The sequence below is a fragment of the Chaetodon auriga genome, chromosome 1, assembly GCF_051107435.1.
Source record: "Chaetodon auriga isolate fChaAug3 chromosome 1, fChaAug3.hap1, whole genome shotgun sequence".
NCBI classification, from domain to species: Eukaryota; Metazoa; Chordata; class Actinopteri; order Chaetodontiformes; family Chaetodontidae; genus Chaetodon; species Chaetodon auriga.
This window is the reverse complement of record NC_135074.1, coordinates 2,055,179-2,078,608: the sequence shown is the minus strand read 5'-3', so window position 1 is coordinate 2,078,608 and position 23,430 is coordinate 2,055,179. Positions and strand designations below refer to the sequence as shown.

The 23,430-nt window shown below is 39.4% G+C and overlaps 1 protein-coding gene across 2 annotated transcripts; it reads left to right on the top strand.

The window, feature by feature from the left end:
- The first annotated feature begins 91 nt into the window (after positions 1-91).
- On the top strand, positions 92-21,000 carry hdgfl3 (HDGF like 3). Of its 2 annotated transcripts, XR_013076993.1 has the most exons (7): positions 95-439; positions 1,123-1,199; positions 2,965-3,103; positions 3,365-3,526; positions 13,735-13,869; positions 17,764-18,898; positions 19,342-21,000. XR_013076993.1 is itself a non-coding variant. In XM_076726153.1 (6 exons), the coding sequence occupies exons 1-6, from the start codon at positions 356-358 to the stop codon at positions 17,788-17,790; spliced, it is 624 nt and encodes a 207-aa protein (XP_076582268.1). In that variant the 5' UTR covers positions 92-355; the 3' UTR covers positions 17,791-21,000. The 2 variants fall into 2 exon arrangements, 1 of the variants encoding a protein (XP_076582268.1); XM_076726153.1 differs by having other exon boundaries at positions 92-439; positions 17,764-21,000.
- Positions 21,001-23,430: the final 2,430 nt, after the last annotated feature.

Genomic DNA, 23,430 nt, shown 5'->3' with positions numbered 1-23,430 from the left:
CAGTAATTTTAAAATACGACTAAAATATTACATGCTTGTAAATGACCAGTGCTTTTATTTCGAAGACCGGAAGTTTGATCTTTCCCTTTCTGCCAGACTTAGCGTTTCTTACAGGTACCCTAACGTTACACCAATTTAAGCCATTCTCGATTACGTTTACACCTGAATTTGGGCGTAAAAGGATAGCCCTCTTCCAGGCCCCGTTTTCCGCATTTTTTAATTATTTATTTCCGTGTAAACTGCAGCCTTGATATAAAAACATTGATGGTCGATAATTTAGCCCTGCGTTGAGGGCTCCAGGGAGAACTGCAAAGGATTATAAAGTCATCTCAGACCTCAGTTTTTCTCCAGCGACATGGCTCGACCACGGCCGCGGGAATACACGGCAGGAGATTTGGTTTTCGCTAAAATGAAGGGATATCCGCACTGGCCGGCGAGGGTAAGTCTGGGTTGCGGCCGGGCTGGGAGCACAGGGAGGCGGGGTTGATTTACACAATACAGCCGCTGCTTCACTGGGGGAACTGGAGGGATGCATTGGTGCCCTGTGCTGACTCCACAGCCACGTTTGCTCTGCGTATTTCTGTTACTCACGACCAAAACGTGTATTAACAGCCCCTGTTTTCCACCAGGATAAGTAAAAATGTACATTTTAAGATGAGAAAAAACGTAACATTTAATAGGCTCAATTTTTTTTTGTAGATTTCCTGCTCCATTCAGCTCTTGCTTGACTTGTAAAGCAATTTTTCATGTTAGATGCAATGCATTTAGTTGCCACCCATGGAATAAATGAGTAGTTGACCGTCTCATTTGCAGTAAACTGTTACGTGTTAGAACTTACATTATAACGTGAGCCACGCAATAATAGACAGAACACGGCCTCAGATCCAGTCGTGCTTCGGGGTTATCATGTCATGAGTTTATGTGGTCCACAGTGCAGAGGGCTGTCAGGTTACAAGTTACACAGTCCGTTCTGACGGACTGTTTGTCAGTTTCATCTCAGCCCCACAGGCTAGCTACATCATCATATAATATGGTAGACATTAACAGATGTATTCTGAACTATGAGCATAAGCAGGAGTATAAGAAATATTCATGAACAGTTTGTCTCTCCCTGTCCTTCAGATTGATGAGCTTCCAGAAGGAGCTGTCAAACCGCCAGCCAACAAGTACCCCATCTTCTTCTTTGGGACTCATGAAACGTAGGCACCTTTTTTCCAGGATGTGCTCCACCTAACACTTATATTGTTCAAGAGGCAAGCAACTGCCCCACTCATTAATTTGAATGTACTGGAGTTGTGACATAGTTGCACGATATTGGCATTACCGCATGACATTTTTGGTGTATAAGAAGGGCTGGGTATCGTTTGAAGTGTTTTGCTATTTGTGGCAGTGCAATACTTTACAGAACTTTGTTTCATTACCTTAGTTTATGGAATATCAGCATGTTTTAAAGGACCAGTGTGTAGGATTTAGTAGCATCGAGCAGTAAGCTTACAGATTACAACTGAATTCCCCTCACTTCACCATCATATTCGAAGTATATAGGAGAACCTACAGTGGCCACTAAAAAGCAAAAGGCACTCTCTAGAGCCACTGTTTGGTCTGTCCGTTCTGGGCTACTAGAAACATGGCAGCGCAACTTGCCGGACTCCGTGGAAGAGGACCCGCTCCCTCTGTAGATATAAGGGTCTCACTCCAAGGTAATGAAAACACAATGATTCTTATTTTAAGGTGATTATAAACTAATGAAATCATAATCACAAATATTATATTCAGTTTCTGTCAATAGATCCCCCTAAATCCTACACACTGTGTCTGACTAATGTGCAAGCAGGTTGTTAACAGGAATACAGATAAAGGACCCAAATGCAAATGACTGAGGCAGATCTGGTACAGTTCAGTGAGTTGATAATATAAATGGTACATAGGCTTGGTAAATGCGGCAGGAAAGGATCAAAACCAGGTAGCAGTCCAACACAAGCAAACAAATCCAATAAGGAGCAGGCAGGCCATGTCCAATAAACAAGTTAAAGGTCTGAACACTGAAGTCAGGCAGACAGGCACAGGTCACAGACGGACATGGAAATGACTTAACCATGTGGCAAGGAACAAAAGATGTAAGACCACTACTTATAATGAGTGGTAGGTGAGGAAGTATGCTGGGAAGTCGAGGAAACTGCAGAGTAGATGAGGGAAGTGAGAACAGGTGTGTGACTGGGTGAGGCAGTCAGGTCATGGAGAAAGAAGAGAATGTCCGAGGGCATCTGGTGGATAAGTGGAGAATAGCACTGAAGGGCCTGGGAAAACAGTAATGTGTCTCAAGAGGAGGAACAGGGAGACACACTGTGGCACACAGGGCCTTTCAGCTTTAGCATTAAAGTTCGTTTTTGTCCTTGGAAATAATAGTTTGACCAAAATATTCTCTAATTTTAACTCATGGTTCACAAGTATTTTCTGGAGCTTTCAACCACATCTTACCATCTTCATTCACAGATGGAGTTTGCTTGGTTGTCGTCATGTGACCTAAATATGATAAACTGTTAAATGCATCCATGTTAAGTAAAGAACTAAAGTCAAAAGGTTTTCTGATTTAGATCAACCAATATATGATTAAATAATAAGTGAACATTCTATGAATCTAAGCAATACCCAGTTTTATTACTTGACAGGTTTTGAATCTCAATGTTACTGACACACTTCTGTCACTACTCGAGTACTGAGTTTTGATATCAAGGACTATGTATAAGCAAACACCCTTTAAAATAAATGGGCTCAGTGCTTTGGTTGGAAGTTGCCTACCTGCTCATATTTTCTGAGAAAATCTATATCTTAAAATTTGAACACAGTTATGGGTAAACTTCCAGTTATTCTGTGCTTAAGGTTGAATTAAACTCCTGACACCTGATCTGATTTTCCAGGCTCATTTAGTAATAGTATCGCAAATATCTCTTCTCCCTTCTTTAGTGCATTCTTGGGCCCAAAGGATCTACTGCCCTACAAGGAATTTAAAGACAAATTTGGCAAGTCGAATAAGAGGAAAGGCTTCAACGAGGGCCTGTGGGAGATTGAGAACAACCCTGGAGTCAAGTTCACAGGCTATCAGGTCAGTCGGCAGTTTATTATGTCTGTGGTTCAAAGAAAAGACAGAGGGAGAAAACATGGGGGGAGAGAGAGATGCCAGACAGGCCTGATGCTCAACAAAGCTACATTGTTGCCTCGCCAAAACTGTAAGACACAAATGAAACGACTGTTCCAGCAGATAGTGTTTGTTACATTTATAAATTTGAGGTGTCAGTTACTATGGAACTAGTCATTTCTGCATTAAGTCTTGAAAAAAAAAATGATAGGCATCTTTCATGCACAGGCCATCCACCAACAGAGTTCATCAGAAACGGAAGAGGGGGGAAACACCGCTGATGGCAGCAGTGAAGGGGAGGAGGGCGAATCTGTTGAGGAAGAAGATGACAAGGAAAAGCTGAAGGGGGACAAGACTGGATCCAAACGGAAAAAGACAGCCACCTCCAAGGTACTTCAGCTGGTAAACATACTAACACAGGAGTGAGGACAATTCTGTTATAATAGGAGCACTGAAGATGATGTGACAATTACAACCAGCCTGAAAATGAAGCTCAGTTTACAGCAGGGCAGCCCAGTGCAGGGTCTGTGGGCCAAAGTTGGCCTGGCGTAAGGTTTGCTTTGGCCTGCCAGATGTTTCTAGCAAGAAAAAATGAAAGAAAAAAAAAATCATTTTAAGAAGCTATAGTATACGTTGCTGTTTTGTTTTTTTTTGTTTTTTTTGGTGAGTTGGGTAGAGTGACACTTTGCACAGGAAGTCAGTCAATTAAGGGAACTCAGCATCCTAGTCCCATTGTGCGTTTTAGCAATACAATGCAATAGGTGTTTGCTTCTGGCCTTTGGCCCACCATTAAGAACCAATCTTTTGATCATGTCTCATGTAATTTTTGCTTGTTTGAGATTTGGAGTGAACAGTAGAGGTCATCAGCTGCATATCATTTGCAGTACTGATGGAAAAATCTACCCTCTGCCCACTTACATATCATAACATGTGAAGTTGAATGCTTAGTATTTTTGCACATTGACATTTTGGGATTGTGAGTGTTGTACTTTGCCTTGAATAAGGCTGCATAAAGTCTGGAGGTTGAAGTCCATACTTGTTGTCTGACCTTGTCTAAAGGTAAAAGTGTTTTTACATTTGAAATGTCCACACTTGAATGTGGGATGAAAAACATGTCGTCATAGCCTCTACTTGGCTATATGCCACTGCCTCCGACCACCTTCCAGAAATTATTTTGGAGTGTCCCGGAAGTCATGTGAGTGTCTTTGTAGCCCAGATGCTATTGATCATCCAAAAGGGGGTAACAGTACACATCTTCATACAGTCTTTCCTAAAAGCCATTCATGGTGTTGCACTTAATTGGAAAGTCAAAAGGTGACACAAGTAGTGTCTGTACACACGTGGTCAGACACAGGTTTGAGTCTTCCAATAAAGGATTTTTTAAAATAGGGCAGCCATGTTGATTACTTAATTTCTTTTCTGTTGAAAATTAGTCAGTAGTTAGTTTTCACTGTGGCACTTCTCAACATTTCAGCCATTCTGTCTTACTGTACTCATTATGGCATTCTCTTTTGTCTGACTTTGCCCTTATTTAAAAAAAAAAGCCTCCAGGTTTGAAGAGATGGAGTGCGAGCACTGCCACAGTGTGTTACTGTATTAGTGCATAAGCCATTGCTGCTGTAAATGGAAGGAGGTTGAAAAAGTCACAGACATCCTGCTCTTCACTTAGCAACCACTGTTGCCTAGCAACTGGGCTCCATTACGCACAGCACATGTGGTGCATCCGAAGGAATGTAGCACTGTTGGGAAGCGGTGTGCTGATGTGTGTGTCCTGTCACATCATTGAAATACTGAGAGTGTGTGTGTGTGTGTGTGTGCGCGCGCGTGCGTGTGTGTGTGTTTGTGTGTGTGCAAGAGGTATACAAGGGAACTGCAATCTTCTCAGCTGAGAAAAGATTAAATATGATCTCTGTTTACTGGGTGGTGAGAAGGGGCAACAATCATTTGGTTGTTCATCAACCTTTCTTCACTCCCCTTTCAATTCCTCTCCCTCAGACACACACACACATACACACACACACACACACACACACACAGATGCACAATGAGCAATGGTGAAATTATTGAATTTTAAAATGGACCTCTTGAAGTATTTAGGTTTTTATAAGCAGTTGATGACTGATGCTTTTTATGGTTTTATGGGATGGGTTGTGCCACTGCTACTTCTGGTGAATCTACTGCTACCACTACTACTACTACCAGCATTACTAGTACTGCTACTACTACTTTAAATTGTGTTGAATGAATTACTGTGACAATTAGCTTGTTAAAGGACTAATCAGTAGTTTTTGTAACCATATAGATATTGATCATATAAATTTAAGGTACCTTAATACATAAAAGTTGAAATTACACTGAAATATATATTTGAATCTGTATTTTGTGCTAAGACAGAATCTTAACTCAAGGTCCACTGACTAGTTTTTCCAGAGTTTCAACTGCATTTCAGTCTTCATTAGCAGATGGAGTTTGGTTAAAAAGACTATGTCAAATACAATTGAGTGTTCAGTGAACTCCTCTCTCGGAGGATAGGTTAGCTTAGTTTTTAGACTTTGGCTGGACTTTTCAGCATGCCAAGGCAGTATGCATGGGGCTGTAGTAGTAAGAAAGATACTCAGTACCATGAGAATTTGGAGTGCCTTATATTTTTTAGCCTGTTCAACACCAAAAATTCAGCAAAATGTATGGAATCGATTAAACGGTGAGTTTGTCTGTTTATACATAAGTTGCTAACATTGGCATGCCTGCCTTACTACTTACTTAATAAATAATAAAGTACTGTTAGTACCAAGAAGCATATCATTTGCCAGTGACTTTATTTTGTGGGGTTACATGTTCGAACAGGAGTGGGGAATGTCTGGGCCATATATTCAGCCTGCAAGATCTTTGATCTGTCCCCCAAGGTAATTTATGAATACAAAAAAAAGTACTCAGAAATCCAAAAACAATCTCTAAACAGGATATACTTTTTCTGCAATAAAAGAAATTAACATAAAATAGTAGACTAACATGTCCTCCTGAGAGGTCCCAGAATGTTACATGACCCGTCATTGCTGACATGCATCATATGGCGACTGTCAAGAAAAGAAAAGTAAATGTGGAGTGTCGTACTTTCCAAGAGAAATGGACAAACTTTTTCTGTTGTTGAAGTTAAAGGCAAGCTTGTGTGCTTAAGTTAGTTTAGGGGACACACTTACAGTGATGAATAAGGCCAATCTCTAGCATTATTTCAGCTTGAAACATGCCAAACTGGACGAGTTGCAAGGAAAAAAGGGCTTGGATAAAGTTAACGGTCTTCCGCAGAATTTGGGTTCCCAACAAGCAGCTTTCATAGAACCGCACTGTGACAGAGACAGTGTTATACAGACATGTTTTATGGTGAGTGAACTAATACCTAAGGATGTGAAACCTCATCAGAAACATTGTTCCAAAGTGTCAGTTTGTCTCTAAGAATCCCCACCCCTGTGTTGGCCAATTCAGGTTTGGAGCATATACTGCGTGGGTGATGGTACTGGACGCATCTTTAATACTATGCTACAATATGAGGGCTAACTAAGTATATCCTGCAATATAAGAACAATGCTGTTTCTATATTTCAATGTCTGGATCATCAGCTGGTGAGAAACGTGACTTTTTGCCTGGACCTGTTAGCCTGAGTCTTTTGGCATATCTATATATATACCATGTATATCATGTATGCAACCATATGTAAGTTCATATGTAAGACACTTTAATGTAGTTCTTGTTTTACGTAAACCAGTCCGCTTCAAACATCAAAAATCAGTTGTCGCCAGCTAGAAATGAGAACCTAGTTTAGTGTACTTCTATGTGAAATCTAAGTCCCATTGTTTAAGATCCATAAATCAGCCTCTGTTATCATTGTAAATAGTGAATGTGCAGCACTAGAATCTAAAAACTCTACTGTTGTAGCAACAGTAACTAAGGGAGGCGGGAATTGGTCAATTTTAATGTGATAACTTTACATTTTTTGTTTGTCTAAAAAAACAGTCCAAAAGTTGAGATATTCAGTTTACTTGAATAAAACAGACAAAAGCTGCAAATACTTAAGTTTGAAACATTAGAACTAATGAATGTCAAGTTTGCTTGATAGATAGTTAAATATGAATAACTGGAGATGGAGTTTTTTTACAGACCAACTAATGATTTCAGCACTAATTTCTATAAACAGATATCTGTATATGAATGCAGTATTTGTGCGTAACAGACAAGATTTTGGTATGATAAGCATTCTGGTTTTCATTTGTAGTCTGTATGCAGCCCAAGTAGTATTGACCAATCACATTTGAGTGGACTTTGCCTGCAGGTAAACTGTCCATGTGGAAAGCACAGAACACATTGGCCGGACCCATTGGCAATTGTCTGATGACAATTTAAGTTTTAGTTTTTTTATTTATTCATTTTTTTTTTCATGTATCTGCATTCATATGCAGATATCTGTTTATAGAAATTAGCCTACATGTCCTCTGGACCTAAAACACTAATACTAATCAGATTGTAAACAATGGCCAGCATACGGAAGAGGAAGGCTTGGCCTGGATATCTTATCAGTCATTCCGGATATCTGCTGGCTACACGGGAGGCCCTGTAACATTGGCTGTTTCCCCCAGCAGCGAAATCGTCATCAGACAATAGCCGGTGGATTCCAAGATTTCAGGACTAGCTGTCTGTTACTCCCAGTATTAAAGGGGGACTCAATTACACATCTAAGTATTTACAGGTGTTGGGGAGTGTCACTGCATAGGTAAAAAAATTTGTATAAAGTCTTATATGTGTTATAAGTGGTGTCTCTTGTGTCAGCATCAGTTGCATCATCATCATTTTATGACATTTCCAATTCTGAGGGTGAAAATGTATCCATTATATAGTGCTCTCAAGAATTCCACAATGGAACAAAAGAAGGCGAGTCCATAGCATGTACTCAGCTTTCTGCTAACAATTCCACAATGCAATACTCCACTTTTTATGCAAGGCATAAAAGTAAGCTAATACCTTAACCTCAGACCCTTTCAAGTTTTCTACATTTTGGTATGTCTCAGACTCATTTTAAAATTGCACACAACAATCTCTAGTGACAATGCAAAAAAAAAAAAAACACTTTTGAAGTGTTTTATAAATGTATTAAAAATAAAAAATGAAATATCCCATTTATATAAGTATTCAGACTCTTCACTTTGGCAGCAATGACAGCCTTAAGTCTTCTTGGAAAGGATCCTACAAGCTTGCCATACCTTTCTTGAGGAAGTTTCTCCCATTCTTCGTGGCAGAATCGCCCAAACTTAGCCAGGTTGATATGGGAACATCGACACACAGCCATTTTTAGATCCAGAGATGCTCTATGAGGAACGTGAGATCTCTCCCTAATAACATGGAAGAACTTATGGCACTAAACAGACTGCAGTGAGTACCAGGAGTGTGCTTCACGGAGACATGACTGAATGAACTTACTCCGGACACGCATGTTGCTTTGGACGGATTTCAGAGAGCAACAGAGAGCGGTAAAAAGAAGGGTGGGGGCATAGTGATGTTTATCAACAACAGATGGTGAAATTCAGGACACATCATTGTAAAGGAGCAATGCTGCACAAGAGACATAGAGCTGCTAGCTGGTAGCATTCAGCCATATTATCTCCTCAGGGAGTCAATCATCCGATGAGCACTGCAGTATCATACTGCACATTTTCAACCTGAGCCTCAGTCTGAACAGAGTTCCAGCCCTGTGGAAAACTTCCTGTGTGCTTCCAGTCTCAAAGACTGTGCACCCCAGAGAGCTCAGCCACTTCAGGCCAGTAGTCTTAACTTCCCACCTCATGAAGATCATACTCAACCACCACCTTGGACCCCCTACAGGTTGCATATTGACCAGGCATTGGTGTGGAAGACACAGTGTTCTGCCTGCTTCACTGATCTTTTTCCCACCTGAAGAACACTGGGAGTACTGTAAGGGTCATGTTTTTTGACTTCTCCAGTGCTTTTAACACAATCCAACCATCACTGCTCAGGTGGAAGCTGGAAGAAGCTGGAGTAGACTTCCACCCGGCTGCGAGTACTATCAACTACCTCACCAACAGAACACAGTGTATGAGGCTTAGCAACTGTGCGTCTGATGTAGTAGTATGCAGCACAGGGTACAGTGCTCTCTCCTTTCCTTTTCACCCTCTACACATCAAACTTCAGACACAACACCGACAGCTGTCACATCTCCGACAATACAGCCATCGCTGGACGTGTATGAACTGAACCAGAATATGGCAAAATTTGTGAGTTGCACAGACTGTGAGCAACTGATTGAGAAAATTGAACAGGTTGAAAAGAAGTTTGAATCGCTGCAACAAATAGCAGCATCTGTACATACTGCTGAAAATGGACAGACCTTTATACACGGGATTAATTAGACTGTGGCGCATCCTGGCACAGATTTGGTGGACACACTGTCCTGGACATGTCCTAATGCCACTGGATCAGGTGTTGAGGCTCCCAAACTTCTTCTTCCCTACTTACTGGCACAGGACCAGCGCCAGACCGAGAGTATACACTCCAGACCAGTAAAAACTGAAAATAGACTTTGCCTGCCACTGGAGAAACTGATCAACTGTCAATCAAATCTTGTATTCATATCAGGCCCCATTCCAAACTTGGAGAAAGGCATCGAATCTTTCAGCAGACTCCTTGCCCTGAATACATGGCAGACATTGGTATGCCTCAATCATGGGATAGGTTTTTTGTCAGTATCTTTTGGAACTGTAATAAAACGCTTTAGGCCTGATGGGGTACATCCAAACATCACTGGTTACAGACCACTGGGCAACAACCTGCATCATGCTCTTGGCATGTTGTACCAAAACAAGAATACACACGTAAGTGCCAAGGTCAGCCTGCACAGGCCGGAAGCCTCACCAGACCCTCTACTTCACATCACTGAAGACATCCAGAGAATGTCTCTTTTCCAGGCAGGGATCCAACGCCCCTCATCCCCCTCTTCATCACATTCTCCAGGGAGCCAGTCTCCAGAACAATCACCAATCAAGGAGTTACTTAAAGCTGCCACACTGAATGTCAGTCAAATTGGTGAACTACTGAAGAACAGTAACCACAGACATGATCACTTAGGTGTCTATCGGAAATGAGACAGAGGCCATGCCGCTTTCTTAAATGTACCAGTGATCTTAAACAGCCAGTGGCATGGTCAAACACATCATAGCAATCACAGACCATCGGGTACATTAGTAATCTTAAATTTGTCAATGTTCAGCCATAGTCAGTCTCCTTTCCTATCACAGAATCCCTACGGCTTTTTAATGTCAGATCATTCGCTACCAAATCCTTTTTCATTAATGATCTGATAAGTGAAAAGAACTTGCATTTTATGCTTTTAGTTGAGACCTGGCAAAACAGCCCAACTGGTGTAGCTACACTGATAGAGGCTTGTCCTCCAAATTCTACTTTTTATCAGTCAGTCAGATAAAACAGGACAGCTTGTGAATTTACTGGACAGATCTGAGTTTACACGTCATGTAAATTAAGCCACTCATCAACACCATCACTAAGTGTTTTTTGATGTCAAATTAATCTTAATAATGGCTGAATGGGAATTTCTGGTTCAAAGATGATTCCTTGATGACAAAGCTGAAGAAAAGTTCAGTAATATGAGATCATTTGGGTCACACAGCTATGACTGCTGTTTAAATGACATGGTTAAACATTTCAACAATACCACGTGTTGCTCCACTAAAGGTTAAAAAGAGGTCGACTGCCAGAACCCTACAGTTAAACAACAATGAGAGGACGAGAATCTGTCAGCTGAAAGAAAATGTAGGCTCACAGTTCACTCTGATATATACAAAGAAGCCTTGACTGTCTATAACAAAGCAATACGTCTGGCAAGAAAATACTTTTCCAAAATTATTACAGAGAATGCTGGGAATATTATTCTCCACTGTTGACCAGCTACTCAGCACCGCCCCCACCAGTCCACAGGTCTTTACATCAAACTGTGAAAAACTGACATCGTTCTTCATTAACAAAATAATCTCAATAACCTCAGGCAGCACTGCCACTGATGTGAACATAGATGAGCTCAGTAAACACTGTAAAAAAGAAAAAGAAAATTAACCTGCATAACATTAGCTCTGCAAGACTGTCACTGAGTCCAACTGGTCCACCTCATGTGTTGACCCTGTTCTTGCAGCATTTTTAAAGCCCAAAGATTATGAATTCATCTCTGCAAACAGGCATCTTCCCCAAGGCAATTAAGACTCACTAACTATTGGTTGATATCCAACCATAATAAGATACTGGAAAAGATAGTTTAAGTGCAAATTCATGCCTTTCTTAAAGAAAATAACATTCTTGAGGAATTTCAGTCACACTTTAAAACATACCACAGCACTGGAACTGTGCTTACTAAAATATTTAGCAACCTCAAACTAATTTCTGATGAAAATAAGGTCTCAGTTCTTGTCCTCTTAGATGTAAGTGCAGCATTTACGATTGACCATAATATCTTAACCAATCACCATTAATGGTTGGTCTTTCTGACTGTGTGTTAAACTGGGTTAAAACATACATCAAAGTGAGAAAGTTTTATGTCGGTCTGGGAGATCATGTGTCTGAGAAACATGACATCTGTTTTGAGGTTGCACAAAGCAGCTGCCTTGGTCCAGTACTGTTCTCATTATACATGCTGCCACTTGGTGACATCATTAGAGAACAGTATGTATGTTTCCATAGTTATGCAGATGACACACAACTGTACATCTCTGCGGAACCAAATGATGCTGCAACTATAAACTCCATTACTGACTGTCTTACTGCAATAAATAAATGGATGAGCAATAATTTCTTGAAGTTAAATGAGGAGAAAACTGAAATCTTATTAGTTGGCCTTAAAACAAAAAGGGATATGCTATTTAATAATCTGGGGAAATTAACTTGTTGGATTAAATCTGAGGTCCTAGACTCAGATGTAAACTTCAAATCCATTGTCTATTACACCCCAAAGGTCTGGAACACACTACCTACAGATATCAGGGTAGCCAGCTTGCTGAATATTTTCAAAAGAAAGCTAAAAACGTTGCCTCACACCTGTGCACTGCTGCACTTCTTTGAAAACGCTGTATTTTGTTTTATTTTTCTACTGTATTTTCACCCGTATTTTATTCTGTGGTTTTGTGCATTGTCTTTATTTTTATTTTCACGCTTATTCTTATTATTAGATCATATCATTGGTTTTATTCTATTGTATCTGTTTTTATGTAAAGCACTCGGTTATAATAATAATAATTCTCAGGCATCTGTCAACAAAACAGAATGAAAGTAACAACACAATATCTCTGGCTACAATTCAGTACAAATAAATGAAATTGAAAGCACAGCGTATAGCATCTAGTTAGGCTTGTCGAATTATAACAAAATATAGGCTTAAAAGGGTGTCCTACACTCCGTAACATTAGGCAAATCTTTAAGAGTAATCTAGATTTTCCGACAAAAAACCCAAACATATTTACTTCTTCGGGCGTGAGCACAAGGTATAACGAACTTACAGCTTTGCCTGCAGTGCTGGTCACCCTCTCTGAAGTACTTCAGACCACCTTCAACACCAGTGGAGAGCAGCTGGCATTTTTGATTTCCAACAGAGAAGGGGACCTTCGTCTATGTCCGAAATGCTGCCAAACTGGAGCTGTTGCATTTTGGGGGGGGCAAACTCACTTGCATTCGGCATCTGTGTTTTTCTAATTCCCCTTCTGAGGGGAGGCTGTCATATGGCGCGCAATAATGATCGCTTCAAATAGTTAAGCCTTTTTTCACAGGTTATTTTTAAGACAAATTGCATTGTTTACAAGAAGTTCTGTCATTGCTTTAATAGCTTCTTCAACCACACAGACAGTGGTGCTGAACAAGTACTCTTAAGGCATTTATTATATATATGTGCGCATTGCACAGCAGGAATTTTTCATGACTGTAATGAAACAGACACTGTTGCTGTTTTTAAACACAAGATACCATATTACTGTATTACAGCCCAACCCTAGTGGTCCAGTTGCAGTGAGAATAATGTCATTATTATGTCTTTTTTTTTTTAATCTGTCTATCATGAGTCCATCAGTGTCACAGGAGATGAATGTTGAATCTGTGGAATTCTCTTTTAAGTAGACTATCAATTTACATGTGACAAGAGGTTTGAACCATATGTTTTGAATTATAGAGGAGACACTTTTATTCACATTTGCGTCATGAATTTGTTCATTAACTTAAAATTATGCAACAACTTTATATATAACATTCACAATAAAAGATTTACTTCAGTGTAACATTTAAAAAAAGTTACACCCAGTAATATATTTGGCAGTTTGTATAATAATGTATCAAATAATGACAGAAATGTTCCTTGCCACAAGGGCACTGTGTGCAGTAAAGTAATCTACTACTGCATAGACTACTTTACTGTGTAAATGATTGTTCTACTGTTTTGGTTTATCCTCTGCAAAGCATGATGTGCTGCTACTGACTTTATATCTATTGGAAATGAAAATTCTGACACTCAGCAAAGATTCCTGCATCCTGATCTGTGTCTGTGGCAGAAATCCTCCAAGCTGTCGAGGATCTCATCTGGAGAGGTTGACCTCGAGAAGGATGGGAAAGATGACAACCAGAAGAGCGGTTCAGAGGGAGGAGACCCTGACAGCGACATCATCCAAAATACAACCGACAGTAAGGTGGGAGTCATAAATGCCTACATATTAAGCACTCTAATCATTAATTAGCACTCGACACAGGTGCTTTTTGAGTGTCTTTCAAATTTCTGACTTGAAATTATTTGTCTTTTGTAAAAATTGCATAGCAGTTTCATTAGTGTTCATTTGTAGTGAAGCTGAAGAGACCACTGAAAGTTGGTAGTCAAATAATACAGCTGCGATAATCTGTTTGATGAGATTTTCATTACTCTACAGCTGTAGATAGAAAAAGTACAAAACCACATAAAAGCCTATCAGATTATCCACGACCCCAAAAATGTCCTCTCTGACTAAGTTGCTGCCATCAGGAATTTAGATTTCATTCCAGAGTCCATTTGACTTACAAGAATGGTCAGTTTACATTTTGTATAGAATGATAAACGCACCAGGGGCCTCATTTATAAAACATTGCGTAGAATCCATACTAAAAGTGTGCGTACGCCCAAACGCTGAAAATGGCGTACGCCAAAAAATATTCGGATTTATAAAACGTGCGTACTCACACCTGCACGCAATTTTCCCTTTATAAATCACACTCCACCTGAAAGATTGCGCAGGTGGATTCACCTCACATCCCGCCTCCGACACACCCACATTTTACCATGAATGGTCAATGCAAAGTACCTCATGAATTTCTTTGCATATAAATATGCCTGCTGATCAATGGCATTTTACGTTCGATCATGGCAGAGAAAAGAAAAAGAAATTTTACGGAGACTGAAATCGAGGTGCTTGTGGGTGAGGTGGAGGCCAGAAAGGATATTTTGTTTGGTGGTCACAGTAGTGGCGTCAGGAATACAATAAAAAAAAAAAAAACACATCGTCACCGCAGTGAATAGTTCCAGTGCCACAGAGCGATCTGTGGCAGAAATTACAGATCGCTACACTACTGTGCGTCAGGATGAATGAGTCATGTGTTGACCCAGGCCACCGTGCCACTACATTCGTCAATATCATGTCCGAGGTACAAATAATTTGTACATTGAGTGAATGCACATTTTTTCGATTCACATAAGCAAATTCATTTTCACTCTGAGCCCTTATAGCAATGTGAGTGCAGTCAATTGCGTCGATTATATTTGGGAAACCGGACATTGCTGCAAATATCCCAGACCTAAGGACACAATTTAACTGAATTATATCATACCCAAAAGGGGCTTTAGACAGACAATGTAACATTATATAATATTAATCATATCAAACACTTACCTGTCGGCTAATTCCCACTGAAAGGAGCCAGTCGCCAGAAACCCCAGAGTGGTCAGCACCTGGATATGCGCCGGGATGGCGCGGTTCCAGCGGGTGGGTCTATCTAACACTGGGCCCAGTTCAGCACATAGATCCAACAGCACCGCTCTAGGGAATCTAAATCGGCTTATTAGCCAGTCATCATCATGGGCCAGCAAATCTCCGTGGTCCCTAAAATTTCTCTCCATCCTGATCCTACCATTTGCGTGATCTTCCAGCAGTGCCAGCGCATCCATTGTGCAGCATTACGCACGAGTGTCACCGCACTATTTATATGCTTACTCAGCAAATTGAATGATTGTTACACACCTTGTCAGAATTACTACTAATCCATCAGTGCCATCCACCGCACTGTATCATTTGAAGATGGAAGTATGATATATGAACATTGTGCATACAGTAGTAGGCCTAACGGCTCATTAAAGGAACACATCTATAACACTGCAGACTTGGGTGTTTATGATTACGCGGGTCTATAAGTCTGATATGTGATGACATTAAATGTATGAGATCAATCTGGCTTCAATTCACCACCTCACCATCTGCACCGCCAGTTTCCCCATCTCCAAAATGTTCGTACGCAAGCATCAAAGTTGGCGTACCGGTGCGCACATTCTCACGCTAAGTTTATTTTTATAAATCACAACCTTTGCGTAGGAAGTTGCGTACGCAACTTTCAAGCCCCGTTTTGTGCGTAAGCAAGTTTTATAAATGAGGCCCCAGCACTTTTGACCTTATCCAAATCCCTTTGTATGTCTTCTAACATATATTCATATTTTAAGGGTTCGAGCCTCAAAGGGGCAGAACCCTTTTATTTTTTGTGCCTGTTATTTGTTGTCTTATGCTAGAGCTCAAATTACCGTTAGCTGGAGCTGAGCTAGAAACGTGAAACTTGGCCCAATAACTGGATATTATGTGGAACAGCTTCCCAGGAAATATGAGCCCAATCAGCAGCACTGTAATTAAGGTCCAAAAATGCTCATGGAAAGGTGACGACCCTCACACTATAAGTCTGATTGACTTGGAATTGGACAAACAAGTCCAGCTCGGTGTGCTCACAATCATTTAGAGTTTTTTGAAAAACAGTAATATGGATAGAGTTTTTGGGATTTTGACTCGATCATCACTGAAATAGGTATACGGTTTCACAGGACTGAGATATAGATTTCTTTTATAAATGAGCAGGATTGGTCAAAAAACATGGCCGCCATCAAACAAAACACTTGCAACACTGCAAGAAAATGGTCAGAACTCAATGATTTGTCCAGTCATCATAAATCTAGGTTCATATCTTCAGGCAATGATTAGAAATAGGCCTACTGAAACATGTTGAGTGTCAAGTGCCATATTGATTGGTGTAAGTGGGCATGGCCAATCACATATTGCTCATAACTCAGGATGCCTCCGAGCAATCCTGATAAATCTCACTGGAGACATTCTGTGCTATCTCCTGAACATCACACTGTGCTATCTCCTGAACACACACACCTAATGTTTGAAAACATATGGAATTGTATTTAAGTCAAAAGATTTGAAAGAGTGCATACACATGGATTCACAAGAGCAGAGTCAAAGTTCAGTGTGCAATGCCAATCATCTGTTGTCTCAGTTTCCTATGTTTTCTATGAAAGTTGAAACAGAACACACCCACAACCAGATGTCATTGTAGTGTCTTTTTCAAAGTTCAAGTCTGCTTAAGGATAAAGCCAGCTTTTAAATATAGTGCTTCTGTGTAAAGAGCGATTGGTGACTATTTAGGACAATGTTTTTATTTATTATATGCTCTGTGCGTGTGGATCAGCACTGTAAATTCAAGTTCAGGCAAATTCTGGTGATCCAACTAATCCCCATACTGTTGCATACTTTAGTCATACTGGCATATCAGATTTGTGCCACACCTATTCTGAAAATGATGTCATTCTGAATGTAGCTACAGCCCATAATAACTTTATCATCATTATTATTAGTAGTATTTGTTTGAACCATTAGTTATTTGAATCCACATGGAGTTGACCGCTGTGATAAGTTTTTGGTAACTGTAACACCCCACCACCACCACACACACACACACACACACACACACACACACACACAATAGCAATAAAGCAATAAAGTGTTATCTTAAAAACTAGATAATTTGCCAACATTTAGTCATTTAGTGAGTGCATTTGGAGTTGAAGATCATATGGACAAATACTGCCCTTTGTCTCCATCTGGTGGTTAAAAAATGCCACTGTCCCAGTTTTTAGACAGTACAAGGAATCAAAATCACCTTCACCTCCTTTGACTTAAATCTTTACAAGCATGAGAATCCCTGTCGCTTGCTCAAATGTAGTTATACAGTTTCTATTGCATGCTTAAATCATTTGTTATACTCCCTTATGCACAAATTTAATTCTGCTTGAACAAATCTGTGCCTGTGTGCTCTGCAGGCTAAGCAGCACTTGAATTAGTTTTGTTGCTCTTTCAAATCTTTTGTCATCAATAAATTTCCATAAAAACAAAAAAACTAAACAGTGAGCTGCCTGTCTCCTGTTGAGGCCAAAAGTGGACCAACCCCCCATACGATTAATACTACTACCAACAATGCTAATTATAACTGTTTGTCTTTATTATTGTGTCCCACAGAACCAGATGCTCATGGAAGAACATTAAGTGACGAAAGCATGAAAGGAAATCAGTCTTTGTAGCTGTGATGTTGGAAAGGTGAATCTACAACATGATTTCTCATCAGCTTTATCTGCTGGCTGCCATCGTCACCTCCACTTCTTTGTTGGACTTCCAGTATGTGTTATTATGAAAAATGCACCCATACTGATACTGGTATCAGTCATTATGTGGATGCCAGGTTATAACTGGGCATTATGTCACACAGTTTTTTCAGCACTGAAACTTAATGTCAGAAATCAAAGCGAAGTCTTTGTCATCTTGAACTCTCTAAAATGTTTTATCATTTTTATCCAGTGACTTTGAATGCTTCTGACTTTATGTTATTAAAGAAACAAAGTGTTGTAAAGTATAGGATATTTAAAGGGGCATTAAGTACTTAAAGACTTTTATCATGCTCTATTGGCAACCAGTAGGAGTTGTGATAACAGTAGCTGTGTTTATATGGAGCCTATTTTCTACTCAGCTCAGACCAATAACCCAGTCAAAATGAAGTGTTTAAAATTGAAAGGTATGCCCTTTTCATAACCTGTTAAGTGATATTCATTTGAGAAGCAGTTGGTGAGTTGTGTGGGTAGTTGACTTTCCCCGCTGTTAATGACTGCAAAAGTAGAACTAAATCTGTTACTTGAGTAGCAAGAATACTAGTAAATTGTCCATCTTTTTCAACAGTTCATTAATTTACAGCCTGGACAAAGTAATCTTAACTCAAGGTCTGCTTACTGGCTTTTTCCAGAACCGTCAACTGCATCTCACAGTCTTCAATAGCAATTTGGCTTGTTGGCTCAGTTGTCACATGGGAATAGATAGGAATATATTGATAGGAATCATTAATATAGATAATTTCATAGAGAGGGGAAAAAATATTTACCTGCAGCCAAATCACAATTTGACAATAGTAAGAAATGAACTAGCTGGAGTAAAGTGTGGTGAAGAAGTGATATTTTAGAATACAAAATACTAGGGGGTAGTCGGTGAGAGTATGCATTTGGGATAATTGTCGGCAATTGGTGGTGGTGGGGGGGTTAATCAGCTACTAGTGTTTCATCGAATTTGTTGGCTAATATCTCACTAAAACTGAACTCCCACTCCTGCAGTGAACTCCTGCCTGCCCTTGTCCTGTCCTTGCATTGCACCTGTGGAGTTAATTTTACTGCTCTGTTGATTGAATGGACTAAGTAAAAGCACGTTGTTGTTGACAGAATGACAAACCAGTAAGATTGACTTTTTGTGGTTCTTTACTTTAGTCGCGTAGCATTAATAGCCTAGGTTACACTGAGACCTGTTGGAGATCCCAGTACACTGTAAAGCAGTCAAACTGATATATACCACCATACCAGCTACTATAGTAAAACACAAACATGGCCAGTATGGCTCATAGACAATTGTATTGGCAAAAAAGAATGTGATTGGGGAATCCCTGCTAATATGTTTTTGTTTTGTTTTTTTTTGTTTTTTTTGTTTTGTTTTTTTTTTTGGGGGGGGGGGGGGGTGATAATATGACTGTTCAGAAGCAGAAATGTATTTTCTGTTGGTAAGCAGCTGAATATACCAATTGGTACTTAGCTGATATATCTGCTAATTATGTTTTTCATACTATGGCCCAGACACTAGCTCTACCTTGACTAGCTGGCCACAACCCTGCAACACTGTAACTCCAGTGTTTTTCCATGTAATTTTGGATTTGTACTAAAAAAATGAGAGCTTATCACAGGCCCATTAAAAGTTAATCCCCGCAAAATTATTTTTGGCAAGGTTTAAGGGGTGAATGCAAACATATATTTGCAAAAACCTGATGCTACATTAACCTGTGTAAAAACAAAACAAAATAAAACAAAGAAAGACAGAATACATTTCTTTCATGTTCTTCAGGTTTAGGCTGATAATATGTGAGTTAATTCAAAAATATGTTGTAAAATAATAACTATATTAACATCAGAGATGAAACCTAAAGGACTTCTAAAATTCTGATCACGATTTCTGCTAGAAGGTCACATGTGTTTATCCACAATTAAGTCACTCCCTACAGTGCATACTTGGTATATATGGTTCACGCGCATGTGCAATGAAATAGTGAAAAAGATTACTTACTGCCTCTTTAATTATTGTTGAAAAGTGACATTATATTTGCTTGGAGGGTCAGTTTTGCAGTGTTTTGTGAAATCTGTGTCACATTAAAAATACACTATTGGTGTATTTCTACTCAGTATCTGACAAGATATAATGCCATCGTGTCACTATATGTCACATTTAGGCCAAATGAAACAGCAAGTTGGGGTTGGCATGTCTTCTTCCCAGTACTTCATAATGACATAGTGTAGATAGCCATCAATCGTATTTATACTGGCCTGTGCATACCTATCTGTATTGTATCACTCATGATCACTTGTTACTGTGTATGAAGGCATTTGACCTCCATATATGTATACACACACATACGCACACACACACACACACACACACACACTCACACACACACACACACAAACACACACCACACATATACCACACACATTCTCCTACCATCTACTGTATATGTTGGGTATTACAGTGTTCTGATCACCTTAGTTGTAGCTTAAAACTGCTTTTTTACAAGGATAATTATGGGAGGAGTTATGAATATTCAGTAACTGTCAAACATTATCCATCACCCTATGTGTTACTCTTTTATGTAACCAGAAAAAGACGAATGGAAATACATAGATACATGTATGAAGTGTTGTGGATAACTGAGTTACACATTGTAACTCAATGTTAACTATATCTGTATATTTTATTTTTGTTGTAGAATATAGGACCACTATTCTACTTGGACTGCTCTAGGTAACAGCTCATCTTTTTATGGAAAGTGGTACATCTGTTATTTTGTGTATCTGTGAAATAGATCTCTGTATAGTTAAAAGCTTTTTATAGTGGCATGCTCTACTGTTGTACTCAAGATCATTCTTATATGAAAGTGTCCATTGGTTCCTAGTTTAAAATCACATATTTGTTGGTATGCAACGAGAGGAAAAAGAATACACAATCAATTTTTTTCTGTTGCCTCGTCTTAACGTCGAACTCTGACACTAAACCGAACCACATTATTTTCTGAGGAAACTAAGAGCTGTGAAGATGGCATTTTGAAATTGCCAAACCTATTATTGTCCTAGGAGAGTTGACTTAGACTGATTAAAGTTGACACCAGACTGCACTGTCTTTTAACTGTGCCAGTTGCCTTTACTTTGCTTTCACTATTGTTGTCATGAGATAATAATAGGCTTATTTATTTTTAATGATAGCTGGCACATTCTCTATGTCCTGTTTTTTTTTTTTTTTTTAATTTCCATCAAATCTTTATTATGCTTGTATTTGGAACTTGCTTTGCATTTTCAAGTTTTGTAATTTACCGTAAACTGTTTTTTGCTGTTTATGGATGAAACTTTTACAAAATAAACTCATTGGAATGCACAGTGAGGTTTTTAATGCTCATAACACACCACAAAAGAATTGGGTGAAGGTGGTGTCAGCAGAAAGGCTATGTTGTAATGTAAACCAAATCAGCTGTTAGCCTCAAATGCACTTGGGCTCATATGTTCTTAAAGCTCATACTAAACATTACCATGCTAAGGTGCTTCCAGTTAATATGCTAACATTAGCAAATACACTGATATTGTCCTAGACTTTTCACTGAACTTCCGTAGGCTTCTCACTGCATAACAGTACTATTTTCCCTGAGCATGGACAGAATAGCATGTCATACATTGTGAATTGTACATGTATTATATACTGCACATCAGTGATACTACACTCTATATATTATTCATTACAGCAAAATGTGTGATATCTATCTGTCTATCTGTGATAGACATATTTAGTATCTGTATCTGTATCCATTTGTGTGTTTCTCACATTTACATTGTGCACACTGCCAATGTAATTAGGGGTCCAAGCCTGAAGGGGTTGGGGCCACATATGCCACATGTGTGCATCCAAGTACCAGCGGTGCTGGAAACGCTATTGTAATTGATCAGATTTTAGGTGTCCAAGCCCGAAGGGGCTGGGGCCCACGCATGCACAGCAGTGCGTGCCTCCCAGTACCAGTGGTGCTGGGTAAGTTGCTGGTCATGTGACAGCAGTAGCCAGAACAATAAAAACTCAAAGCCACTTTGTCACAGCCAGAATATTTAAATTTAAAGAAATTATCAACTTTTAGTATCAACTTATATGACAGCTGTGTTGTCCTGATATTTTTGTAGTCTACACACATGCCTTTTAAAACTAATGTCATTTGTTCAAAACCAGCCCCACACAAAGGTGAATGCATCTCCTGATTGTTACCATCTGTTGTAAACTCTTGCAGTTTAAAAGCTGAAATCCTGTGCTGCTTTGCAAATTCCAGACTCAAATTCCCAATCGCCCATGACAAATATATTGTTTTATGATTGACTTTACTTGATAGTTAAATGTCTGTTCTGGCAATGCAATATTTACAGCATTTCACCTTCAACCAGGTATCTGATTCTGACCACCAAACTGAAGTCACTTATTGTAGGAACTAGTTAACCCAATCTTTGTTGCTCTGATATTTTAAAGCAAATGGTTGCCTAGTGGCAATTTTAGGATTCACTGTGTGAAACACCACTAAAGACGCAGATTGTCATGAAACAAGACAGGGTACATTATTTACATTTACCTGTTTTAGGTGAAACTGTTAACAAAGATTTAATGTGGAGTAATCTAGCAGCAAACTTTTGGCGCTGTGGTGCTGAATGATGTTTACATTACGGTTATTTGCTAGATTAACCACTGGTAAGGTCCGTTGAAACACCACTGAAGACATGGATCGTCTCGAAACAAGACAGAAAACATTATTTACATTTACCCATCTTATGTGAAATCATTAAGGCTGATTTAAGAAATGATAGTTGTGTTGTAGTCATTACTTTAAATCACCATAGATTTAAAATAATAGCTAATGTTACACCATTTCCACCATTAGCTGACTCAGCTCCTCCCAACTGCAGACAGTTAACAAGCCATTTTTGTCCAGTGTTTTTCGGTCAGTTTCTTGCATTTTTACCCTTGAACAACACCATTTGGTACTGAATAAAAGCTCCCTGAGGTTTCTTGGTTTGATCAATCTGAGCAACCATAAACAGCGCAAAACATCTGTATTTAGAGCGTCTTATAGTATTACCTAAGCAGAAAATCACTTCTGGCCCTCCATCTGCAGTTTGCGCCAACAAAAGAGTGATGTGATGTCATCTGCAAACAACCTATTGCAGTTATGGTGTTCATTAGCATACAAAGTTTACCTTTGATTGTTAGATTTGTTGTTAAAACTAGCAACCCTTAGTTGTGACCACAGCAGCACACCTGATTAAAATGAATGGTAGCTAGCTCAACTAGATAACATGGCTAGCTTGTGTCTAGCAAGGTTGTTCTTCGTTAAATCAGTCATTACACATTGTTTGTTAGACAATGTATCAGTGATGAAAGATGGTGAAAAGATCAGCACCACAAATGTGGATCATCACAGTAAAAAGAAATCAACACTGCAGATAGCAGACAGTGCTAATGCAGTGGAAGACTACGCAACCTTGCACTGGGACCAGGTCCAAAGAGAGACGACCTGTCACTGAAAAC

Excerpts from the sequence above, each read along its gene's own strand:
- hdgfl3 (XM_076726153.1), top strand. The coding sequence starts at position 356 with ATGGCTCGACCACGGCCGCGGGAATACACGGCAGGAGATTTGGTTTTC. Across the intron at positions 440-1,122 it reads ATCCGCACTGGCCGGCGAGG|ATTGATGAGCTTCCAGAAGG; the intron begins GTAAGTCTGGGT and ends CCTGTCCTTCAG. Across the intron at positions 13,870-17,763 it reads AAAATACAACCGACAGTAAG|AACCAGATGCTCATGGAAGA; the intron begins GTGGGAGTCATA and ends TGTGTCCCACAG.